Source organism: Alternaria hordeiaustralica (assembly GCF_023758085.1).
Source record: "Alternaria hordeiaustralica strain BMP 2776 chromosome Unknown scaffold_11, whole genome shotgun sequence".
NCBI lineage: Eukaryota > Fungi > Ascomycota > Dothideomycetes > Pleosporales > Pleosporaceae > Alternaria > Alternaria hordeiaustralica.
In genome coordinates, this window is record NW_026056783.1 from 365,248 (window position 1) to 385,747 (window position 20,500).

General features: G+C 51.8%; 9 protein-coding genes across 9 annotated transcripts; 5 read left to right on the forward strand and 4 right to left on the reverse strand.

Moving 5' to 3' along the window:
- Window positions 1–421: 421 nt before the first annotated feature.
- Window positions 422–1,278, forward strand: J4E84_006051 (uncharacterized protein; the record flags this gene model as incomplete). The annotated part of the gene is made up of 3 exons (XM_049388643.1): window positions 422–447; window positions 506–828; window positions 1,097–1,278. The coding sequence occupies 3 exons, from the start codon at window positions 422–424 to the stop codon at window positions 1,276–1,278; spliced, it is 531 nt and encodes a 176-aa protein (XP_049243542.1).
- A 785-nt stretch (window positions 1,279–2,063) lies between these two features.
- J4E84_006052 (uncharacterized protein) lies at window positions 2,064–4,153 on the reverse strand (the record flags this gene model as incomplete). The annotated part of the gene is made up of 3 exons (XM_049388644.1): window positions 2,064–2,869; window positions 3,686–4,020; window positions 4,068–4,153. 3 exons carry the CDS (start codon window positions 4,151–4,153, stop codon window positions 2,064–2,066), a joined length of 1,227 nt encoding a protein of 408 aa, XP_049243543.1.
- A 472-nt stretch (window positions 4,154–4,625) lies between these two features.
- J4E84_006053 (uncharacterized protein) lies at window positions 4,626–6,251 on the reverse strand (the record flags this gene model as incomplete). Its single annotated transcript, XM_049388645.1, has 1 exon — window positions 4,626–6,251. The coding sequence occupies one exon, from the start codon at window positions 6,249–6,251 to the stop codon at window positions 4,626–4,628; it is 1,626 nt and encodes a 541-aa protein (XP_049243544.1).
- Window positions 6,252–6,709: 458 nt separating this feature from the next.
- Window positions 6,710–8,461, forward strand: J4E84_006054 (uncharacterized protein; the record flags this gene model as incomplete). The annotated part of the gene is made up of 1 exon (XM_049388646.1): window positions 6,710–8,461. The coding sequence occupies one exon, from the start codon at window positions 6,710–6,712 to the stop codon at window positions 8,459–8,461; it is 1,752 nt and encodes a 583-aa protein (XP_049243545.1).
- Window positions 8,462–8,641: 180 nt separating this feature from the next.
- J4E84_006055 (uncharacterized protein) lies at window positions 8,642–9,889 on the reverse strand (the record flags this gene model as incomplete). Its single annotated transcript, XM_049388647.1, has 3 exons — window positions 8,642–9,412; window positions 9,465–9,623; window positions 9,749–9,889. 3 exons carry the CDS (start codon window positions 9,887–9,889, stop codon window positions 8,642–8,644), a joined length of 1,071 nt encoding a protein of 356 aa, XP_049243546.1.
- Window positions 9,890–10,299: 410 nt separating this feature from the next.
- J4E84_006056 (uncharacterized protein) lies at window positions 10,300–10,692 on the reverse strand (the record flags this gene model as incomplete). The annotated part of the gene is made up of 1 exon (XM_049388648.1): window positions 10,300–10,692. The coding sequence occupies one exon, from the start codon at window positions 10,690–10,692 to the stop codon at window positions 10,300–10,302; it is 393 nt and encodes a 130-aa protein (XP_049243547.1).
- Window positions 10,693–11,611: 919 nt separating this feature from the next.
- On the forward strand, window positions 11,612–15,850 carry J4E84_006057 (uncharacterized protein; the record flags this gene model as incomplete). Its single annotated transcript, XM_049388649.1, has 4 exons — window positions 11,612–14,215; window positions 14,260–14,841; window positions 14,889–15,698; window positions 15,749–15,850. The coding sequence occupies 4 exons, from the start codon at window positions 11,612–11,614 to the stop codon at window positions 15,848–15,850; spliced, it is 4,098 nt and encodes a 1,365-aa protein (XP_049243548.1).
- Window positions 15,851–16,636: 786 nt separating this feature from the next.
- Window positions 16,637–17,648, forward strand: J4E84_006058 (uncharacterized protein; the record flags this gene model as incomplete). Its single annotated transcript, XM_049388650.1, has 2 exons — window positions 16,637–16,797; window positions 16,898–17,648. 2 exons carry the CDS (start codon window positions 16,637–16,639, stop codon window positions 17,646–17,648), a joined length of 912 nt encoding a protein of 303 aa, XP_049243549.1.
- Window positions 17,649–18,382: 734 nt separating this feature from the next.
- Window positions 18,383–18,858, forward strand: J4E84_006059 (uncharacterized protein; the record flags this gene model as incomplete). Its single annotated transcript, XM_049388651.1, has 2 exons — window positions 18,383–18,580; window positions 18,646–18,858. The coding sequence occupies 2 exons, from the start codon at window positions 18,383–18,385 to the stop codon at window positions 18,856–18,858; spliced, it is 411 nt and encodes a 136-aa protein (XP_049243550.1).
- Window positions 18,859–20,500: the final 1,642 nt, after the last annotated feature.

Genomic DNA, 20,500 nt, shown 5'->3' on the forward strand with positions numbered 1-20,500 from the left:
TTTTGCGCAAATCTCCATCGCTGGTGTGGCTGCGCAGCCAATGTCTCCGCTTTTCCTTGTTACTCGGGACGAAAGCCACAAGCATGTCAACCTGGACGAGCTGCCACCACATCGCGTGGCAGTGATTATTATATGCATTCTGTTTGCATTTGTTCTCGCGTTGGCCCAGGGTAAGTGCATTCGAATTCTATGTTGCCCGTTTCGTATCCAGAGGTCGCTCAGAACGTTTGCTAACTGTTTGGTAGGATATCGAGCAGGCCGCATGGCTGGCCAGAAGTCCAAAAATCGGGTGTCAGATGTACTCGTGTTCGCGCAAGGCTTCATCTGCTCGGCCTTTCTATTTGCCACAGCCATACAGATAGCTGGATTGGGTCTGCAAACGGATGCTCAATGTCATGCTGCCATAAGAGTCTGCATCGCCATGTATAGCGCGGACAAGATAGCACTGTAAGTGTTTACTCGTGCTTGACGCTCACCCAAAGCCCGGATGCTGAACCACGTACAGATATCTCTTCTTGCTGGAGCGCGTTCACATCGTACGAGCTCCCTTTGTGGATCGCACAAGGGATATGCTGTATGTCTTCGGAGGAATCTTCGTCACGGGTGGTTTCCTCGCGATCATGGGATGGCAGTTTGTCAACCCAATGGCTATCTTGAACCACCAGACAGGCGAATGCAGGATAGGCATCGAGCGGCCGGCTACGATCGCGATCATCGTGCTGGACATCCTGATGAACACTGTCCTCACAGGAATCTTCGTATGGCAGCTTCGACCAGCACTGGGCTCAGCGGCACCTAGGATATTCAGTCTCGCAAGCGACACTGCTGGTACATCAAGCGACTCTTCAATGCAGAGACTCCGACTTTGGATGAAAGGAACACGACGAGCCGTATCTTCTCGGAACAACTTGCGAGTCATGCTGGTTCGAAATGTTGTTGGCTCCGGCTTCATGTTGTTTGTCACTTTGTGCAACAACAGCCTGTTTCTCGCCTGGAGTTTCGCGAAGATGAGCCATGCTTGTCTGCTCATGTGCCTTGCTGATAGTAAGTTTACGATCCGCCCCTTGTGGTCAACAAACGCTGATGCATAGTTCAGTCTGTCTCGGTATGCTTGTCACCCAATGGCTGACAATGCGTTCGGCTGATCCGGAGATATCGCCACCGGTATCTCGAGCTTCTCTTGTGGACGAACGTACCGATTCCGAGGTGTCATTTGTCAACGAGAAGCCTGTGCCTATCAGCCGCGTGCTGGATAAGGTACGCTTCAATCTCCGTTGAAGGCGGCGATGCTGTCAAGAAGTTGTATTTTGCAACGTGTCTCTTAGCAGCCTCGAGCTACAAAACGACCGGAAGGATCCGTTTGCGGTGTACTCCATGGACTTCTTGCCCACCTTGTTCGGTCTTGTTACATACCGACTTACACGCGATTGGCTGCGCTTGCCTTCATCCCATAACGCTGTCTAGCACCTTCCTGCGTAACTGATACGACGCCTTCATCGATTAGCGAGTGCCGTCAAAAAAGAGTGCTTTGGGCGGCAACGAGTTTCGTACGCCACACTCTGTTTGGTGCGGCCAAGGGCTGCGCGGTACTGCATGGCTGCGGTTGTGCATATACCCCAATTGTCAGCGAAAGTGACCGCGGAGGGCCGTGGGAACGTTCATGGACCATCTTTGGAGCAGGTCGGCTTGAGACGAGACCGTACCGCGAGCTCATGACGTCAGTCAGATAAACCAGGGTCTTGCCCAATGAAGACTAGCGTTAGGCCAGCGCAAATCTTGGAAAGAACTGCCCACCTGGGCAGGTATGCACAACCTCCGCACATGCATTGCGAGTACAGTCCTTCATACCAAGATACATAGTCCGACAGAAGCTCATCATATACTGAGTCAGGAGTTATAAGGTTACGACCGAGTACCAGTGAGTTCAGCTAGATCACCCTGTTCGTATGTACAATATGACAACTGAATGTATCAAATTCCACTACGACATCCCACTCTTTCCATTCTGACCTTGTTATCGTCTATATGTCGGACGTCTTATACTACATGAAAGTGCTCCCCGCCTATTTCAGAGGTGGGTCGAAGAACCACATCTCCTCACGTTCCACGACCATCTCATCTCTCTCCACATGCTCGTGATATTTCTCGCATACCTTACCCCTCAATGCGACCAAGTATTCTCTCACATCTGAATTCCTGACAATTGTCTCAGCGACGTTTTTGTTTCTACCACCTTCCATCCTGAAGCCCTTCGCAAGATTGACCTTCCACTCGGCCATGTCCTCCGTCTCACCGCAGTTCAGCATGATGTCTTGCATCATGGTCCTCAAAGCAGAGTCCCTCAGATGCTCCTCGATGTACTTCATGATATTGTATGGAAGTGGCTGGGCGTCGCGCAAAAGCTTGTTGAAGAACACGTCCACAATCTTGTTGCGCAGGAGCGGGATATCGAAGGTGTCGGCAGATACGTGGAGTTCGCATAAGAAGAGGTATCTCGAGCTGGAGTCATTGCTGGAGTCTAGGCTGCCGTTGTAGAGCCAGTTGGCGAAGACGTCGAATCGCATTGGCGTAGAGCACGCGAGGTGGATCGCTGTGCGCTCCTCGTTTGAGGAGTCTGAAAGGGCCTCATGGAAGTGTCGCGAGCGCGCTCTGAGTGCTTCGACATGTAGGTCATACTGCTGGATATTGCTGCCGGCGCCAACCTTGATCGTGACTGTGTCGTGCTTGTTGGTGATGGTAGGCGCGGTCCACGGGTGTGCGCACCATGCTAATGGGTGGCTCATCGTAATAGTGTTGGAGTTGCTTTCTTTGAAGGAGGTGTAGATGTTGTTGATAAAGTTCTCACAAGGTGTAAAAGTCGTTTGTGTCTCTCTTGGTAGGCAGCAAACCCCACTAGCCGAGAAGCCGAAGTGAAAGTGAAGGTGAAGATACGTTTGTGCTAACCTAGCCAACCTGAGCAGTATACATGCACCTCTTCTCTATGAGTAGCTGTAAAACATGTCAGTCATTAGATGAGGGTTTAAGTACAACGGTTAGTATATATGCTGTATCTTGATTTAACGAGCATCCGATTACCCCGTAGCAGGATCATGGAGCGCAACAACGGAAGGGCGACATGGGTACGGTCAAAATGGATCACATAGTCTCAGATGTACTTCATTCATGTACTAAGAACGTAGCATGAAAGTGAATACAACTTCAACAATCTTAGAAGACTTAACGGATCCACCTGCATTGTTGACCGAAAGTCTCCCACATAACTTGAAAGGTAAAATGACAACCTTGCTACACCGTCTCCTAAGTGCACTTGCGTCTCGGATTAGTGACTGCCTCTGAGCTGCCACATCCGAGAGCTAGACTTACGAATTGAAATCTCCTCAAATGGCATCCCTTTCTCTGTGTACATGATATCTTTCGCAAAAGCTCGTTCGCATGTCGACGAACCAAGTGTCTGCATCGATCCTTGACCCGTCACCCGGGACTAGGCCTCGAGCTCGACATCCCACAATGATATCTATGAGGAACTCTTTGTGGCAATCGAAGAGATGATGTCTTTTACATTCCCTGAAGTTGCCCGATGCCGCCATTATATCGACAATAAGCTTCCTCATACTGTCCCCTTCAGATGTGTTGGTGTACAAGAATTCTGTAACATCGACAGAGACCACATTCTCTGACAGCCAACGAGTGTATAAAGATTCCAAGACAGCGTTCTTGAAGATAGGCGCCTGATGAAAGTCGGAGAACACGTAGGCCTTCATCACCTTCCCCCAGTCCAGAAGGCCTCCGCTGTCCGCCAGACCTACAACACCAGAATTGAGCCAATAGAAGAACACGTCGAAGGTGTCGGCGTCGGTATCCTTTAGTCGAAGGTACGTTGAGCCACCTTCCCGGAAAGAACCGTTGAGCATGCGATCGAAGTAGCTGGAGAAGTGACACAGGAGCCCGCGATAGATCTTGAACTTCTTCTTGGCATTGTCCGGTCCGACCGCGACGGTAATGATCTTGTCGTAGACGTGGCTGAGATTGTTAGCAAGAACGCATGGCTGGAATTGTTTCGGACTCACGCTGGTGGTTTGGTGGGCGCATGTGCACAAGGAATTAGCTCTATACTGCGTACGGCGTCGGCGGTGAACGGCACTTCGGTCGCCATCGCGTGAGATAGGGTCGTGACAAGAAACGTCGCTGAGGAATTGGTGACGTGGTGGGCAATCGAGAAGAATTTTGAGGTACCGGTGCAAGAACTAGTTGTCTTGGCGGTGCTCGGGTGGTGAGAGTGAAAGTGAAAGTGAGAGTGAGAGTGAGAGCGAGAACACCAATCGGTAATTCGACTCTGAGGACATGAGACAAACTTGATAAAGTCGGATAGACCTTGCTACTTAGATGTCGCAATTCGGTCGACAAGCCTTCGGGGTGTAGTAGCATTGGCAGAGCCTGTTCCATACTACCTTCTCCTTGAGTATACCAGGAACTTTTCTCGAAGTAACGTGCGAGATGTTGTAATCGGCCGCATGTAATGACGGATCGTAAGAACAGGCAGAGCAAACAGCAAGACTAAACACCGGGCAACCACGTTGTCACGCAATTGAACATAGACAAGGTTTTGAATCCGAATCGACTTTGTATTACAAGAACGAATTGGCCAGGTTCTCGAAGTATTTCCTAGCGCCATCTAGGTCGACGTTCACGGTGACTTTTGATCTCTCTTTGTCAGTGAGGGTCCTTCCCAAAGAAACTTGTATCGCTTCTATAGTGGACTCCTCATTTGGCTGGTTCACGATCTGAAGATTCATGCTACCACTCTCAACCTCTTTGCCGCCAACCACAATGATGTGATTGTACTTCTTTGTTCTTGCCTCGGCGATCTTTTTCCCGAGCGAGCGGTCGCTTGTATCGACATCGACGGGCAGGTGTATAGTCGATAACGGTAAGGGCCTGGGTGACGATGCGGACGTGGCTGGTGCGTCGGAGGGTGTGAGACCGGAAAGGACAGACTGAATGCGCGAGACATGTTCGAGAACTTTAGGGTCTGAGTTTAACGATAGAACGATAGCTGGTCGAGGCGAAAGCCAGAACGGGTATTTGCCAGCATAGTGTTCGATCAGTAGAGCCATGAAGCGTTCGATGGAACCGTAGATGGCACGATGTACGATGACCGGCCGGCGAAGAGCCGGATCCAGTCCTGCATCCATAGATGACTGCGGCCCTACCTCCAATTCTTCTGGCGATGCTTGGTATTGCAGATCGAAGCGCTGCGGTAGCTGAAAGTCGAGCTGTATGGTTGCCGTCTGATGCTCCTTGCCATTCGAATCTTTCAAGATGATGTCAATCTTCGGACCATAGAACGCTCCGTCTCCCTCGTTTATTGCCCATTCGCTTCCGATGTTGTTTAAGGCGGTAGTCAACTGCTCCTCCGCGCGATCCCACTCCTCGATTGTGCCGATGAAGCTGTCCTTGGGCCGAGTGGAGAGAAGCAGTTTGTAGGGCCCCAGTCCAAACGTGTTGTATACCATGCCCACGAACTTGAGTGTCTGCTCAATCTCTGCTAGAATTTGGTCTGGCCGACAGAAGATGTGCGCATCGTCCTGGTGGAACCGCCTGACTCTGGTCAGACCTGTCAAAGCGCCTGAGATCTCGTTCCGGTGCAGAGCACTGAAGTCGGCGAATCTGACTGGGAGATCTCTGTAACTCTTGATCTCATCCCTGAACAGCAAACAGTGGCCAGGGCAGTTCATTGGCTTCAGACCGAACTCCCCGTCTTCTCCGCCTTCTGCTTCAGGTATCTGCGCTGTTGTCCCTCTTCCCTGCACACTGAACATGTCTTCTGCATAGTTCTCCCAGTGCCCAGACTTCTCCCATAGCGACTTCTTGTATATTATAGGCGTGATGACCTCTTGGAAGCCGAATTGCGGATATTGCGCTCGCAGGAACGACTGCAACTTCTGGAAGACATAGGCACCGTTGGGAAGGATGAGCGGCGATCCGGGGCTATATGGAGATGTGATAAAGAGATTGTGTGTTTGCGCGAGGGCTCGGTGGTCGAGAGGAGGTGTAGGCGGGGTGCCGGCGGTAGGGTTCAATTGCGCACTGGCGGGTGCTTCAGACGAGACGGTCACCGTGTGCTGCAACTGGTGGGGCGCAGAACAAGAGCAACTGCGCGCGAAGAGACGTCCATGTTGGCGCCACCTCGTTGGTTCTAATTGCGCCCGTCTTGCAGTCCGTAGCGTGAGGGAAAGCTGGCGTAGTGACATCGGAAAGTCTTGACTCCTGCACCAACTTCGCGTGCTGTTCAGGATGCACTTTCTGGACTAGTCGTCTTGGCGCACGCGAGCTCGAACATGACGTCGACGCGTCTGTACGCCAACATCACTTAATCCCCGAACGCAGTCAGGTACTACAGGTACAGTGCTAGGGCCATCGCTCTGGAACTCCACTAACAACAAAAGTGCTTGATGTCTCTGCGACGCACTAAGACACAGTATGCGCCGGAAGCCTGATTGGCAGGCCCCACGTCACACGTAGGAAGTGGCAACCTGTTCTACCCAGCCTCCTACAACGACACAAAGGCAGTCAGTGAGACAGTTTGGGTCATCACTAGACACACCACTGCCTAAATCTATAACTACCCCCTGCTCTGTATTGCATTCTTACCTTGACCCACCCAACCGTCAGCCCTACGTCACAGACCTAGATACCATCGACTTAGAATATGAGCGCACGTTCGCGGCGACTCGAACACAGCTTGGGCAGTAGCTGGGGCGACGCTGACTACGCATCCGGTAACGAAGGCTCCATTCACTCGGCCAGCGACGAAGCCAGCGAATTGGAACTAGAGGACTCTGACAAAGAAACTGTACAAGAACCACGAACGACCGTGACACCCAGACCTAAGCGCAATCACCTCAGCAAGTCAACACCTACGGCGCAAGCGCAGGCTCGACCCGTGAGGAAGCCAGCAAGTCGGACCAAAGCCAGCCAGTCGCAAAGGATAGGATCCGACAGAACACCAAAACAAGACGCATCCGAGCCGAGCTTCATCATGCCTTCCATGAGTAACTCGCCGAGTGGTTACAGCGGCTCGCCAGGTCCAAAATCTCAGCCTCGGAACCGAGCAAGAAACACGACCCAAAACCGCCCATCAGACTCGCCCCTTGCACCAGGCAGCTCTTTCACGAAAGAGTCTGCCAGCGGATACCCGCAAGCGCCGCAACATAACCAGGAAGAAGTGAGCCCATGGCACTACGTGAACCTCTTCTGGGATAACGTCGCCGCACCACTCCTCGCCCACTTCCTAGACATCTTCTCCTACGCGATGCGACACTTTATCAAGCCGTTCTTAGGGGTCGCCCTCGGCGTTGGTATCCTAGTCTTCGGCATCCAGCTAGCGTCCGGCATACTACGATCCACAGTATCGAACGCTGTAATGGGGCCTGTTTGCGCGATACCAGGCTCTTCCTACCTCATCCCCGCATGCGCTACGTTAGACACGTCAGAACCTCAGGCCGACTTCGAGGAACTCATCAATGTTCAAAGTCGATTCGAGGATATCCTGGACGCATCGAAAGATACTTCTGCTCTGCCAGCCACGATCAAGAACTCCGAGCTTGCTATTCGCGACTTGCGTATTCTTGTCAAGCACTCTCGTCTTCCGAGCCGGAAGGCCCTGGATAATGAATTCGAGTACTTTGTACAAACAGCCAACGAGGCTTCCGTCGATCTGTCTCGTTACAACAGTCGCATAGGGGCAGCTATGGACCGTGTAATTGCGACAAACACCTGGACCATGAACGTGTTGTCTGGTATCTCGGAGAAAGAGGCTTCCATTGGCGCCGTTGGCCGAGTTATCAACCAGGTCACGGGTGCGTTCGTCGCGCCACCGCCAACGCTCCAACAACGCATCTTCGACCAGTATGTCTCACACGTCAGCAAGAACAAAGACGAGATTACGCGTCTTATCGAAACAGCTCAAGCTCTGCTTCTTGTTCTGCACAACCTTGATGAGCGACTAGGTACCATCTACGAAATCGCAACAGGCGATGACCAGACGATAACAGGCAGACAAGAGGAGCTTCTTTCAAGCCTTTGGACGAAGCTCGGCGGTAACCGCGGGGATGTAAAAGCCAACACCAAGTCCCTTAATCTACTTGCCAACATCGGAGCCTATCGCAAGAGAGCGGTCAATCATGTATCTGGCACACTTCTGAAGCTGCAAGAGATACAGGCCGAGTTAGAGAACTTGCGTGAGGGAGTTGCGGCGCCAGAGATGTTGGGGTACAGAAGTGATCTACCTTTGGAGTACCATATCGATGCTATCGGGAAGGGTGTGGATAGGCTGCAGGTCAGTCGTGGAGAGCACATGAGGGTTGAGGGGGACACGTATAAGAGGCTTATGCGTGGTGGCGAAGAAGGCGAGGGTAGAAGGGAGCTGCCTGGACCGACAGTCACCGTGAAGGCGAAGTAGTAAGATCGTCTCGATACAGGCAGCTTTGGAGAAACCTGGCTTAGTACTTGAATATTTTTTGACGGCGTTCACAAGATTGTCTTTACTTTCCTTTTGGTTTCATTTTTCCACTTGGTACATCCCTAGATACCCATCTCATCCATAACTCATGACCGCAATGAACCATTATTTTTACAAAGTTCAATGCATCTGCACCTCAACCAAACACCTCCTCACACCTCCATCGCTTCCATCGCCTAGGCCTTCGAACTCCATCTCGTACGCTACACATCCCCTCTGCGCACAAGCTTCTCTGAATCCATCCACACTACCTCCAACACCAAAGTACACTCTCTTCGCCGCTACCATCGTCTTGCCCGTCTTCACCCGTCCCATCAGCGCGACAATTGCATCAGTAAACGCCGTGAGCGAGGCTGGCGAGTAGATAGTTTCCGAGCCAAGGATAAATGTGCTCAAATCCGGAGACGAAGGAACCATCTCCAGAAGCTTCTCGACCGGCGTCCAAGACCCCGAGATAAACGTCATTGTAATCCCAATCTCACTCATCGCCTTCTTGAAAGCAGCTAGAATTTCAGGAGTGATGTACAACTCGCTACTCTCCTCCTGTTCCAACAGCGGATTGCCCGTCTCAGGAAATAACGCGGCACTCTCCTCAGCACTTAGCGTACCCACCCATGTCAGAAGTAGATTGGGTAGAGTCACAAGCCGTAGAACGTCGGCGTTGTAATCTGTTAGGGTGAAGTAGATCCCAAGTTGGTTCGTAACCGCGTACTGAAAAAGGAGAAGCGAAGGCAGCGCAGACCCGCAACCCATCTCAACAACATGACCGACGCGCATAAGGTCATCGAGATCTTTCCGCGGTCCACGATCAAGCAGGTAGCGGACGAGATCGAGACTGCATTCCCAGGTCTTGTAACCGCCTTCGTAAACGTTTTGGCGGAGGTCGGAGTCCTTTTGGTGAGTGTCAGTTTGTGGATGGAAGGAGGGGATAGGGAGGCATTACATCCAGACCTGTCAGAGGTGTTTGGGAAGATCCATCGTCTTCGGCCATGAGCTGGAGGCGCACATCGAAGAGTTCGCGGCGGGGTAGACGGGTTGTGAAGCCTTTGGGGCTGGTTATGTTGATGGTTGAGTAGGAGAGTTTGTCTGGGAGGCTGGCTAGCTAGGACCCTTGTTAGTATCGCTCATGGGAATGTCTTCGCCATCTCCGTGAGAGAGAAATCGTCAGAGGGTGGACTGTTGAGAAGTAGTCCCGAATCTACACAAGTTTCCAAAGCGCATACCTACCAGCTCATCGAGATCATGTGTTTTGACCGCAATAGGTGGTGGGACATTGCTATCTGTCGTGGTTTGCTGTTGCCCTTGCTCTTGCACGTCGTTGGGGTCTTCTTCTATGTCATCGCCTGAAAAGCCGAAACTGAATGCCATGATGAAACGCTGAACTGGGGTTGGATCAGGTTAGACCGATATGCAAGATGTTAGTTTGGTGGTTGGTGGGGCTTCTTTCATGTGAAAGATAATTTTGGGTCTTATCGATAAGCGCGTGGTGTGTGCACGGGTGAATGTCTACTACATGGATGCGCTCTGATCTTAGTTTGTCGCACGTCTTAGGTGGATTAATCATCACTTTGATTTGAGGATAGCGAAGAAATGCACTTTACTTCTGACCGGAAGGGGTTATGATACCTCTTTCTCAAAGCCCCCCCACGCGACTCATGCGGAAAGTCAAAGGGTGTATTGCTGCTTACTAGCAATGTGACGCGTGTACGCCTTGTACGCATGTTCCCGTATCCCAGCCCATTCTCATTCCGTGTATACCGTGTTGAAGGCGTGCGTTCTTACTCCTTCTTCACCTCAACACCATTACTGTTCTCTTCTTTCTCCGCCTGTCGCTCCTCGGCCAGCGTTCGCTCCATCTGCCTAGCGCACGCCTCCATCGTGTCCTTGTCCAACTCCCATCCCGTTGTGTCGATCCCCTTCGCCTTGGCGTCGGCGATGATCTGCTGTCGCTCCACAATCTTCTCGCGCATAAGCTTGATGGCACCCCCGAGTACAACTGCCTCGCTCCGGCCTTGTCCCTCCAAGCCGGGTACTATTGAGGCAAGTCGGTCGAAGCCTTCTCTAATCGCTTCACGTCGCTTCTGCTCGGAACGGATGTGGTTCTCTTTCTTTTGGGCTTCGGTAAGGCGGGGCCGGTCGGCGGCGTTCGTGGGACTTTGCGACTCCGGCATGATGGCGTGGAGGCGGTGGTACGAGTGTATCGTCTGACGCGAATGGCCAGTGTGTTCGGGTAGGTAGAGTAGATTTCAGCTGGCACGAACCGGTTCGCTGGATGTGGCTACTTGGGAAATTTTCTTGCGTTATGCTGTATGTTCGGTCAAGGAGACCAAGGCGACGTTCTGAGGCACAGGCTGTGGTACGCGACTGCTATAGTGTTGTAGGGGACAGCAGGCGCTCACCTGGGCATAGTTCCTGCCCTTCATGTGAATGGGCCGACGGGTGCCGAGCTTGGAGGCATACACCACTCAACGCGGGCTATACCAGCAAGCCGGTGCTACAATGTGCGATGGGCATCCGTGTGTGTGGTAGGAGGTGCGATGGTAGAGGCGCGCTATCGATACGCGTGGGTGAAGCGGAAGCTCTCCATAGCTAGCACGTGCTTGGTACCATGGCGATAAGATGCGCAATGTGCAGATGAGGGCATCTGTACTAGTAAAACGGCTGTTTGTTTAGCAGCGACGCTGACATGGCGCTATCAAGCAAGAAACATGCGGCTAATTAAAACGTTGTTTCAAGGTGGCCGGACCCCGTCAGCGCGATATGAGGCTCCTGGCTCCCTGCACCCAACAGCGTGTGACGCACTCCGGTGGATCTTCCGCGCCACCAGGAACCACGTCGGCCACGACGCGACGCCCAGAGATACCGCCGACAGTAGTAACCCTCGGTGGAGAGTGAATACGACGGCTCAAGGCCAGTGACAGAGTCGCCACGTTGTAGGAGAAATTGCAAGAGAAGGCACGACCCCGCTAGGACATCCCACTGGGCAGCTGCAGCCCGGGAGCACGCACTACACCACCACCGCCGTGACATGCGCCCAACCGCGGCCGCACTCCTCCACCCACGCCATTGAATCCTCCCACGCACTCCACCATGGACGGCACCCGGGGGAGCAATCGCCGCATCAACAGCCTCCAGGCCCAGGACCGCCTGCGACGACGCAGTTCAGCCAACGCCCAGGGGAAGCGCCCCGTCACGGCCCAAGATGCCTATCTCTATGCTCTCCGCGCGGCATACCTCGCATACCTCCTCCAGCCCCGGCAGAAGCGGGTGCAACATGTGCCCGCCGCGCCCAAACACGTCCAGCGATCGTCGACCTCGATAAACGACCTCATGAAGGACTTCTCCCTCATACGAGACTCCAAGAGCACGCGCTTCCCCCGCGACTTCATGGCTGCACTGGACAAACGAATCACAAAGGTGTTGATGGGGCAGGAGCGCATGCCTGAGTTCCAGGATGCCACAGTCAAGCGGACATTTGCCGTCTTCCTGAATGCATTCAAGGACCCGTCGTTCAGGAAGAACATGGACAAAGATAGGAGAGTCGAGGACCTTCTCCTGATTTTCTACTCCAACGCCACAAAGGAACTGCAAAAGGGGAAGGCGCCCGGAGATGACAGCTGGAAGCTCATGGTAGATCGGCACGTCGCTCTCTTCCTACGTCTTGTCAGCTCTTGCCTCAAAGACCACGACTGGCAAAAGGATAGACCCGAACTTGCGCATCGGTTGGCCACGATGGAGAAGAAGTTACTCGTACACGACCAAGATTTGGCGGCGGAGAACCAGCGCAATGGCGGCCAGGGCGGCACAACAGTCGAAGTTGAGGTTCCGCGAAGTTATGAAGTCAAGGACATGCCCCTCGTCTTGGTAGTGTCACGCATCTTCGCTGTAGGATACTCCGATGTACAAGCCGATATCAACCGATATAAGTCGATATGGACGGAGAAGGCTGCGCTGCAGGATCTCAAGACATACCAGGCGCACCTCAGTCTCATGACCAAGAAGACGCTGAACAGTGACGACTTCGACACCGAGGAGGCGTACGAGGCATGGAAGAACCAAGAGGTGCCAGACCTCTCGCAGATGATACTGGCAATCATCCAGTCCAACCCCGAGCTCGCAAAGAGTTCACCCGGATCTGTGCCACACTTCAAGCCCAATGCTTCTTTGGACCCCGGCTACTCAGACGGTTCGAGGCAGGGTTCTATGTCGTCTGAGAACGGCTCCTCATATGTCATTGACCAGTCTGTGGATATGAATGGGCTCAGCCTCAACGACGACCCAAATGATAGCTCATCCTATACCTTCATACCTTCAGATCCACGTGCCACTTATCGTGCGATACTGAATGAAGCACTGACGTATGACCTGGCGGACAACGATCTCGAACCATCCGAAGCTACCAACGAGAACCCGTCTGTGAAGCTTCTGTCGAAACAATCGGCTGAGCTTTTGAATGAGATAGCCCTCCGATGGAGGATACCACAATTCTCCCGTCTCGTGTTGTTCCTAGACGTCATACGCGACAAGTACATTAACCAAGACATCAGTCTGGACACCCTCGATGCTGCCTTCAACTATGTCAAGGAACCACCGCCAGCTGACAAGAAGTCAAATCGAATGAGCCATGTTCCAGTACAGGTATCGTTGTTTGACCGAACGAAATGGACAATCCAGGACTACACTCTCAACCAACAGATTCTGTCAACGTTGCACGACTGCCTGTTAAGAGAGCTGTACGAGCTGATGATGCATGTATACGACACCAAACCGCCTGCACTCGGACCGGTAATGTACATCCTTGAGACCCACATCTACGACGACCCAACTTTCCCCGGCACCGAAGAAGATATGGATCAGTTCACTGAACAATTACGTCACGGACTGAGGGACAAGGCTGGCGACGTGTACCGAGAGCTGCTAGCGAAGCACATCCCGGACACCAAAGAAGAATGGGAGTTCTACCATGTCATTGAACTGGGTCGTGCTGTGGTCAAGCTATGCGAGCGGATACAGAAGCGCTACCGCAAAAACCCAGAGGTTATGGGTGCTAGTCCCATGAATTGCCTCGTTGAGAAGATGTTTCCCTCTTACGCCGCAGATGCGCGGGACCTTGTCGCTCGGATCATGGACGTTGCTCAAAGCAAGGGAGAGGATGTACCCGTTCAGGACGGCTTCGACTTGTACAAAGAGCTTGTTGAGATTCGCCGCATACACAGCGATGCTCTACCAGGCAAAAACTTTGCTTTCAGTATCGAAGACCAGCTACAGGACTTTGTGTGGAGATGGATTCAGATGACGGATCAAAACCTTATTGGGTGGGTTGACAACGCTTTCAAGGCAGACCAATTCCAGATCGAGTCGCAGAACCCCATTCCTTCAGACGAGGAGCGCCACAGCGTCTCGGTCGTGGATGTCTTCCGGTCCTTCAATCAGAGTATCGAGCAGATTGTCTCACTAAACTGGGATAACGATGTCCAATACGCCAAATTCATGACTGCTGTATCGAAATCGATCGGTGTCGCACTCGCGAGATACTGCGAACTCGTTGAGCAGAAGTTTGCCAAAGAGATGGATCGCTTGACGCCCGAGCAAGAGGCTGCCGCTCATCAGACCAAATCAGAGAAGTGGCTGTCGACGGTCAAGGATTTCTACAGCCAGAAAGAGAAAGTCGAGCCTTTTCAATTCTACCCAGAGGTAAGTATCCTACTCAATGATATGTTCAATGCTTACCAATACAGTCGCTTGTCAAACTCAACAACATTGAGTATGCGATGCAGCAACTAGATAAGCTCGAGCGCGAGATCGGCGTGGATGCATGCGCCGAAGTCATCCAAAAGCATTCCCCACCCCCGACACAACGCCTTCGGAACAACAACTTCGTCTTCACCATCAAAATCATCGAGGCTGAAGATCTAAAAGCCTGCGACATGAATGGACTAAGTGACCCATACGTTGTGCTTGGTGATGAGTATCAGAAGCGTCTGGCAAAGACTCGGGTCATCTACCGCAACCTCAACCCTCGTTGGGACGAGACAATTGACATCACGACTAATGGCCCGCTGAACGTCGTTGCAACAATCTGGGACTGGGACGCTATGGGCGACCATGACTGCGTCGGGCGGACGTCTCTCAAGCTCGATCCATCACACTTCCGGGACTATATGCCCCGAGAATACTGGCTTGACTTGGATACGCAGGGTCGCCTGTTGCTGCGTGTGAGCATGGAAGGCGAGCGAGACGACATCCAGTTCTACTTCGGCAAGTCATTCAGAACACTTAAGAGGACTGAGCGTGACATGACACGGAAGATCACGGACAAGGTAGGCATATTGCCATTAAAATGCACAATTTGCGCTAACAATGGCAGCTTTCATCGTTTATCGGCTACAAGCTTTCGCGTCGCTCACTTGATGCCTTGCTCAATAAGGGCGTAGCATCGAAGGTCACCAACTACTTAGGAAACTTCAGACAAGCCAGACCCATGTCTGTCATTCAAGGCCCTACACAACAAGACGTCACGCAAGCTCTCGGTCCTCTGTTCGTCTACTTTGACGAAAACTTCGCGATTATGAAGCAGACGCTCACAGACGCTGCAATGATCATGGTCATGACAAGACTCTGGAAAGAGGCGCTCGCGACCATAGAGTCGCTACTTGTACCTCCTCTATCCGACAAACTCTCACAGCAGCGTCCGCTGACGCAACAAGAGCTTGACATTGTGTTCAAGTGGCTGAAGATGCTTTTCGACTTCTTCCATGCTGTAGATGAGGATGGAAATGTTGAGGGTGTACCCATGGATGTGCTCAAGTCACCCAAGTATCATGAGCTTCAGAACCTCAACTTCTTCTACTTCGAAGCTACCGAAGATTTGATCCGTACGTCTGAGTCAATGGCTGCAGCTAGTGCGAGACGACAGCAAGAACAATCCCAACGCCTAAACCGCATGTCGGCGCCGCCTGCTATGGGCCACCAGTTCGGTGGTGCCGCGGGACTTGTTGGTATGCCGACTAGGAAACACAAGACCATCATGCTGTCGCGCAATCTTGGCACAATGAAGAAAGCCAAGGAAGAAAAGAGAAAGGAAGCACAGGCGGAGCCTAATGATGACATGATCTTGAGGATATTGAGAATGAGGCCCGAGGCGGAGCGGTACTTGAAGGACAGAAGCAGACAGAAGGTACCCATCGCTATTCCTTCTCCATATTCACGCTTACTGACGAACAACAGGAACGTCTTGCCGCTGCACAGGCGGCAGAGATGATCGTACGACAGAGTCTCAACTCGGGCGGTGGTCGCATGACGGGAGGCATGGGCGGCCCACGTCGATAAGAGAAAGCCACCCGTGGACTTTTTTTGTCACATGTCACATGTCACTGTTTTGGCGTTTGTTTCCTTTCTGATACCTCTGCATCATTGTGTGTCGTTTGGGCGTTGAGTATACTTAGCTAATGTATTATCGGTGGCATCCGCTTCATGGTATTTGGGATGGACAGCGAGGCGTCTATATGGGGGCTTTCGCAGGTACGAGATGATATGAAGTAGGATAGCTAGCTAGATGATATCCATGGTGTTCAATGTAGGCAGGTGTGTTGTGCGTTATTAGAAGTGTCGTAGGGCCGTCACATCATGTCTCACATGAACGTACGTTAGGAAGTGCTGCTCGATGTCAGTCCTCAGGGTTACAAACGCGTAAGCCTCACCTCGTTTTGTCAACTATCAGATATCGTCGTCTTGTCTTCTCGTATAAATTCACGCTAACCCAAAGGAAAAACCGAACACCCTGGAGCCTACGTTAACGTCAATTCATCTACTTTGCAAGTTATTGTTTTGATGTAGTCTGCAGACCTGTTCAGCGTTCTTGTATGAGGTAAATCCATATAAATTCGCGGTCTAGCCGCCAATATCCTCTTTACACAAAACTGTCGGTGCGCGTTTCCATGTCTGGTCCTCGAAACTGCGCGTGTTCACCTTCACTTCACCGTTTGCTTCCAGGTAACCGCGCTTTGACAATTTTTGAACATCCATAACGGCCATTGCGACTCTGCGTCTTCTCTCCCGTAGCTCCAACATCGGAGCACACCGCGACTCAAGACATCGTCAACACTAGGAACCAGGATGCCGGAGGCTTTCGTACCTTGCAGCGACCTCCCCGGAGATCTTAGCAAATGGCTTGGTCCCGAGCAGGTATCGCTGGAAGTAGGCTATGGTAGCGACAGCGAAATGTTCGACGCGCCGTTGAGACAACTGCGCAATACGTCTGACTACTTATTCGTTCAGTGAGTCCACATCATCTGTTCTCCAATCACTTCATTTTGGAGACATCCAGCACAATATCACACAAGTGTCACCAAGCGAACTCGTACTGACATAATCTAGACTGGACGACTTATCCGAGTACTTCAGCTTGCCCGATGTATCACCACGCAATTTTCGCATCTACCTCGACTTCCTCAAGACCGGTTACCTTCATCAGCCCGATTCGGACGAGACCACGGATCAGAGAATCTCTTTCGGCAGACTCATCCATGTCTTCATGTTCGCCAACGAATTAGGGATCATTCTGCTCCGAAATGCGGTTCTAGACGAATTCTTCCTGCGCATCTACGACGACCCCGACGATCTTCCGTACAAGTGTATTTTCAATATATACAAAGCTTCCACCCCAGCCTCTTCACTACGTCACCTCGCTGTCGATGTCATAGTGAAGATTGGAAAGAAGGCGGATGTCAGAGAATGGATGCACGACCTGCCGAAACAGTTCTTGATGGACTGCTTGACTTCCGCAAGCGAAGACAGGATCGTACCCTTTCCCAAAAATCTTTCCAATGATGGCATCATGGACCGGCTGGAGGATATGAGGAAGGCGATGTGTGAAGTGTTCCATGTTCACGATTCTGAGCCAGATGATCAAGAATTGGGGTCGCAAGCTGGAACTTCCGTTCGTACAGAGGACAGCCGCCGACCCGGAAGAGGAGCGGAGAGAAAAGGAAAAGAGGCTAAAGAGGACACAGAAGATGAGGCTCAAGCTCAGAATGTGGACTCAGAGTTGCACGAGACGTTTGATGAGGAGTCCGCTGCGAGGATGGAGTATGTCATGGGGCCGTTGCCTATCAGAGAGAGGCATTAGATGTCCCTCTGTTGCCCACAAATCCTCTAGATACCCCTACATTGTACTTTTAGGCATATGAAAGAGATCGGACACATCCTTGATGACCGTCGTTCTGGCAACGAGTCATCTCTTTGTCGATGATTAGGTAGCACTCCTACCTCATGCGTCAGGCGATACTTGTCGTTTTGACAATTATACAAACGTTCTTATCAACCGCGATCTTTTTAAGCCACCGAATTGCATTATCGTGGCGACCGAGTAAGACAATAGATTCCAAACGCTGAACCAGGCACCAGTGCGAGAGACTAAGGCAAACGCTCTTGCAGAGCGCGTGCCACGCTGGGTATTCGCCCAATGACGTGTCTCCACCGTGCGCACAGGTAAGTGAGGGGTAACCGCAGTCCGGATCTTAGGGTGAAGGACGGGACTCACTTATCATAGAGACTGGAGGGTATAAAGAAGCGAAATTTTCTCTCCACTCTTATTCTCCAGTCTCACCACCAACAATCTTGGAAAGAGCCGGTTCAGGCTACGGACATATTCAACTTACCATCACATACATCCTACCCAAGTCACCGACAATTCTCGTACTAAGATGAGGTCTTTCTTCGCTATCCTCCTTGCCGCTTTGGGCCTCTTTACTTGCACTGTGCGTAACTTCCCACCGCTTTCAGTAATTTCCTGCACTCAACATCGACTAATTTGGCGAATAGATCAACGCCACGGCAGTGCCCCAAGCCCAAGATCTCTCCATGGGCAGCGTTCAGATATCCGGCGACAACATAGTTCTCGTAGAGCTAGAGGTAACCGACGACCGGTTCCCCGACGTCACCTTCACGGGCACCGCGGAATCTGTCTACGAGGAGATGAAGGCGCTCAAGCCCGAGGCCTTCCCCGACACGAAGGATTTAGATGTCGCCCAAGCGCGCTCCTTGCACAAGCGATCAACCGTAAGTCTCCAAGCTCATGCCATCCTCGGAACTTTAGTCATGCATGCTCACACCATTGTCAATAGCTCAACTGTGAATGGGGCAGAGATGTCTTTGGCCACAAGTCTTGCAACGACGGCTGGAATCGCCTGAACGGACTTCACCACACCTGGTACTGTGTCAATGGCGGAGTCAACCACTGCGCCATCGTTAGCTGCTCATACAACTGCGCTGTCTACTTGTGCAACTTGGTATGTCTTATTTACCCCAATACACTTGAGAATGAAGAGCTGATCTGATGACTATTGTAGCGCAACACTAGATTCTGTGCTTTGGGCAGCGATATTGGCGTCGACATGGACTATATTCGGAATACCTGTGACAGCGATTCCACCAAAGTTCCTGCTGGGCGAAGGGATTTCGACGAGCACTGGATCGGCCTCAGTATGGTCAATAATTGTTAAAGGATGACGGTCAGGCGCTACTTCGAAGATAGAACCGTTATTAAGGGCCTTGTAGTTCTGCATTCCTTGGTCTGGGTACCTCAAAGCATGGAGGATATTCTTTCTCCCAAGCCCAGCATGTCTTTGCCACTTATTCATCCAGCCCAAGATATAGTATTAGCAATTCTGGGTTCAACATGACCTTCTCCAACTTTTCTATCATCTCCGCCTTACTGCCACCTTCCCCCAGTATCTTTCTGATGGCCGAAGAACTAACCTCTTCTCTCTTCTCATGGCCCTCAGTATCTCTTCCACTACCCAAAAACATCACTGTACCCCCACTCTTCTTGTGGCAAACCCACGTCGGCCCCACTCCCTCATGGCATCTTACCAGAATCTCGTGCAGCAAACTGTCTTGCCTTGATCGGACATGCGGTTCGCCTTCCAAAGCAGCATGCCCACCGCAGTACTCTTGAATCCGTAGAGAGATGCGACATTCATGATTCGCGCCTCCACATTCACAGCTGAAGTCTCCCTTCCTACTGGTTGGTGTAGAGATCAAGCGCCAAGATCTACATCCAGGTAGCCGTCTGGGCGGATGCATTGGACCCTTGAACAGACTAGACGGCCGTGTAATGTCGCTGGTGATTATTTCTCCCCATCCTATGAGCCAAGAGGGCTTTGTTTCGACTTTTTCGCGTTCGAATTTATCGCTTCCAGCTAGGACTACAAAGGAAACTTGGAATCCGTCTTTCTTCGCTTCTTTGATCAGAGTAGCCCCGTATTTTTCGAAATCTGTGCGATGGCCTCTGTGAAACCAAGTCCAGCGCTGCAGTAGGTCGTTTTGTAGTAGCGCGATTCTTTGTTCTTTTTCAGTGGCGAAGACCTTTCCGTTGACCATAGCGCCGTCTTTCGCTTTGAGTTTATCGCGAAATGGAAGGAAGACGACGGCGATGGTGGTGGAGGAGCTGCGTAGGAATGTGTGGAAGGCCAGTTCGATGTGACCAAGATGCGGTGGGTTGAAGGAGCCTGTGTACATTATGATCTTGTTCTCGCGATTGCGGTGGAGTACTGGCGCGTGCTCTGGTGAGGTGAAGTACGAGTCGGAAGGGGTTGGGAGCGATATGGACTTTGAGGCTAGGCGAATGTAGTGTTCCAATGGAGCGGTTGCTGATTCTGAGTACGGGCTGTGTACGTCGGTGGAATCACGCTGTGATGTATCTACAATCGACCCATAAAGTGACGGGTCTCGTGACTCGCAACTAGGCTCGCGTTGTCTTTTGCGCGAGATCTGCGGTAGAGGGCGAAGTGACTGAGTAGCGTCAGAAGGATCTGGCGATACGTCTTTCGCCGGCAGCTTCTCATCATGTCCGGGTACTGGTGTCTCATCTTTTCCTGCAGGATTTTCGTGGATGATAACATGCGGAAGCGCAACATTCGCTTCGCGCCTTTGGCACTCCTTCCTCTTCTGGCTCACCTTGTCTTCTTCACATTGACG